Source organism: Etheostoma spectabile, chromosome 23 (genome assembly GCF_008692095.1).
Source record: "Etheostoma spectabile isolate EspeVRDwgs_2016 chromosome 23, UIUC_Espe_1.0, whole genome shotgun sequence".
Taxonomy (NCBI): Eukaryota; Metazoa; Chordata; class Actinopteri; order Perciformes; family Percidae; genus Etheostoma; species Etheostoma spectabile.
In genome coordinates, this window is record NC_045755.1 from 17,708,395 (window position 1) to 17,711,529 (window position 3,135).

General features: G+C 38.7%; 2 protein-coding genes across 2 annotated transcripts in view; one reads left to right on the top strand and one right to left on the bottom strand.

Moving 5' to 3' along the window:
- dclre1c (DNA cross-link repair 1C, PSO2 homolog (S. cerevisiae)) overlaps positions 1 to 1,234 on the bottom strand; it is a 13,077-nt gene extending 11,843 nt beyond the window's left edge. Inside the window, exons 1-2 of the mRNA XM_032505628.1 lie at positions 888 to 1,234; positions 173 to 224 (exon numbers count right to left, since the gene is read on the bottom strand). Coding sequence (XP_032361519.1) covers positions 173 to 224; positions 888 to 996 — 161 coding nt within the window. The 5' untranslated portion in view covers positions 997 to 1,234. The remainder of the gene's footprint in view (positions 1 to 172; positions 225 to 887) is intronic.
- A 77-nt stretch (positions 1,235 to 1,311) lies between these two features.
- Positions 1,312 to 3,135, top strand: part of meig1 (meiosis/spermiogenesis associated 1) — a 2,622-nt gene continuing 798 nt past the window's right edge. Inside the window, exons 1-2 of the mRNA XM_032505684.1 lie at positions 1,312 to 1,519; positions 2,205 to 2,358. Coding sequence (XP_032361575.1) covers positions 2,215 to 2,358 — 144 coding nt within the window. The 5' untranslated portion in view covers positions 1,312 to 1,519; positions 2,205 to 2,214. The remainder of the gene's footprint in view (positions 1,520 to 2,204; positions 2,359 to 3,135) is intronic.

Below are 3,135 nucleotides of genomic sequence, written 5' to 3' on the forward strand. Positions count from 1 at the left end.
TAATGTTTTTTCCTTTTAGCTTAAATGTATAATGTATAATGCAAATCACAAACAGTTTTTAAACACATATAACATTTAAAATTCCAACCCTGGCCTAATTAATTACGCCGGAGAACTTGAGTAAAAATGGTCCATAACAGTTCCAGTCACAACAGTAAGTAATTGTCTTCACCTGAACTGTAGTTTTCTCTTCAGTATTGGTCCCTTTAGTCCTTTCATGTGATCTGTTAAGATAAAGCAGACAAACAACAGAGACACTTAATATGTTTTTACATGTCTACGTGGATGTTAAATAGATAGATAGATAGATAGATAGATAGATAGATAGACAGATAGATAGACAGATAGATAGATAGATAGATAGATAGATAGATAGATAGATGTTTATTGATCCCAAGAAAAATGGGAAATTCCGGTGTTACAGCAGCAAAATCAGTCACAAGCATAGAATATAAGTATAAATGAAATACTAGGAAAAATATACATACATACAATATACATGGAATAATAATATGAATAAAATAAAGAACACATGTTTGAATATGTACAGGATGGGGAAACAAAAATGTGCAACTGCTTAAATAATATGCTAAAATGTAAATAAACCAATTGTGCAGGTTGCACTTAGTGCAGTAGTGTGGTTACCAAAAGTCTTATCTTGCACCCATTGATGACATGTTAAAAAGTGTTATTGCCTGTGGTAGGAATGATTTTCTGTAGCGGTCCGTAAATGTTATCAATTGTAATGTTGCCAAATCAAGTCTAACACCAAAAGTAACACCAAAGTTGATGGTGCTAGCTAGCTACCAGGCTCACTTTCAGAGACATAACCAGAGACGGTTTAGTGTAGTTGATCTTTGACATAACGTTATAAGTCTAGTGCTCACCCTTGTGACAGTGGGAGAGGAAATATGCCCGGGCATGTAAGTTCTCCCGGTCGAACCGGTCCAGAGAAATGGTGGGATACTCCTTCATTCGACCTGCAAATGAACTCATCTTTACGCGGAACCATAGACTATTAATGCGGGGAACCGGTTGGTGGGTATCGTGCTGAATCAATCAAACGTTGTTTCCAGGGAAAAGACAGCTACTTTGTTGACATCGCCTGTTTGTTTGTCCCGCCCATCACTTTCAGTGAATCTTCTTCGTCTTTTGTTTTTAGTACGGTTCTTGGCATTTAGTGGGTGTTACCGCCATCTATTGTCAACGTCCATGGTACTCTTCTTTAACTAAACCTCGTTCTTTAGATTTTCTATTACAATTTGCTTAACATATGCTTCCTTTCGTTAAATACCAGAATAATAATGTTTACCATACTGCGTTAGTTAGCTAGAGCAGTTTCTTTATTGTTTTGCTGCCAAGTCATTTGGCGCCATCTCCTGGAAGCTTTCGATACTTTTGGCCTCTGCCCTCCAACACAGAAGAAGAAAGTTCACGGTAACCAGGCAACCAAAGAGAAGCCATAGAGGTTAACTGTCATCACTTGCTAACAAAAGGGAAAGACTCTCCTGAAAGTCATGTAAGTCAACTGCAACCATTATTTTAATATAAAAACTATATAAAAGGTAATGTGAGTATATGAGACTGTGTGATCTTGTCAACTGACGTTATACAGAAGCCGAGGTTAGCTACTTAAGTAGCAACCTCGGCTTCTAATAATCGGGCTAACATTACGACAGTTTAGCCCGATTACGCGCGAAACTCGATTCAAGAATGTTGTATTTTAAAGTATCACTGCTTATATTTAAAGATCATCTAGTAATTGCTAGTGTCTATTATTTAGTTCGGCATACACTGTAATGCATCAAGCAGCACTATTTTTTGTAAAAGGTCCCGTTTTATGACTGGCAAGGTGACACAGTGTTCCTCCGCCAAGATAAGCCAGTTCCATTGGGCAGTTAGTGCTGCTTGGTGGGTCATTTACATGCCGAAATGTTTAAAATCTGAAACCCCTGCTATAGCGCACAGTAGAAACGTGTTTGTTTTTGTTTTAAGACACTAAAGCAGTTCAGAGTTCAGCTTCGTTTGAACCTCAATATACTGTTATTTATTTCCTGCTCCAGCTTGGTTTTAATAAAAGTAACTGATGACCAAATTGAAAGATATTTCTTTCCATGTTTTGTTGTTATGTTTGTTTTGTCATCAGATACCAGTCTGATGACTGGGAATTTAAGAAAACTGTTAATTTCTATGACATATTTCAGCATCACCACCATGTCTTGTTCTGATAACAACTCCAAGCCAAAGTCCATGAGCAGAGCCAAAGGATGGACAGCAGAGGTGGAAAATCTATTCAGATTCCAGGAGGCCGGCTACAGAGACGAAATGGAGTACATTCAAGTCAAACAGGGGGCCTTGGTAAATATTCTGAATGTGTAACTGTGCCATTGATTCACTAATAGAATCCCTTCTCTTGGTGGATCAAAGTAGCCTGGAAATCCAGACCCAAATCCAAAAGGATTAAGGGTCTGGCATCGAGTAATGAACGTCGCCCATCTCGAGGGGCACCAACTGTGCATTTGAAAATCTCACTGCAAGCAATTGGATAATACTACGACCAATCACAACAACACACGGGGTGACGTATCCAGAGCCCCATACGCTTAGCTGCCAGCTGAGCTAACTATAGATTAAACTGTCGTCATCTGTTTAGCACACTTCTGGCCCGCTTTTATCAGATACATTGATGTGATTGGTGCAGCTTGACTACAAGGGTATAGTTAATGACCAGCGTTACTTGATGCCAGAGTAACTCGCTAAGCAAATTCAAATTGTGCTCTTGCGAGAACTGAGAACAAATGCTATATACAGTTTTGTTCAACACAATAGCAATAATGGATCGAAGAATATCCAAAATGGCAAAGGCTCAACCAATGATCAGCTCCAGGAAAATCAAAGAAGACTTAAAGATACTTGGGAGTACTGTTCCGATCAGAAGAGAGCTATGTGAAGCAAAGCTATCAGCTAGAAAGCCCCGCAATGTCCCACTGCTGAAAAAAAGACATGTACTGAATAGGTTATGTTTCTCATACTGTGGTGTTGGGCCTATTTATCGCATACCAGGGATCATGGATCAGTTTCAATACGTCAAAGTACATGAGATTTAGATTCAGATTCAGATTCAGAAATACTTTA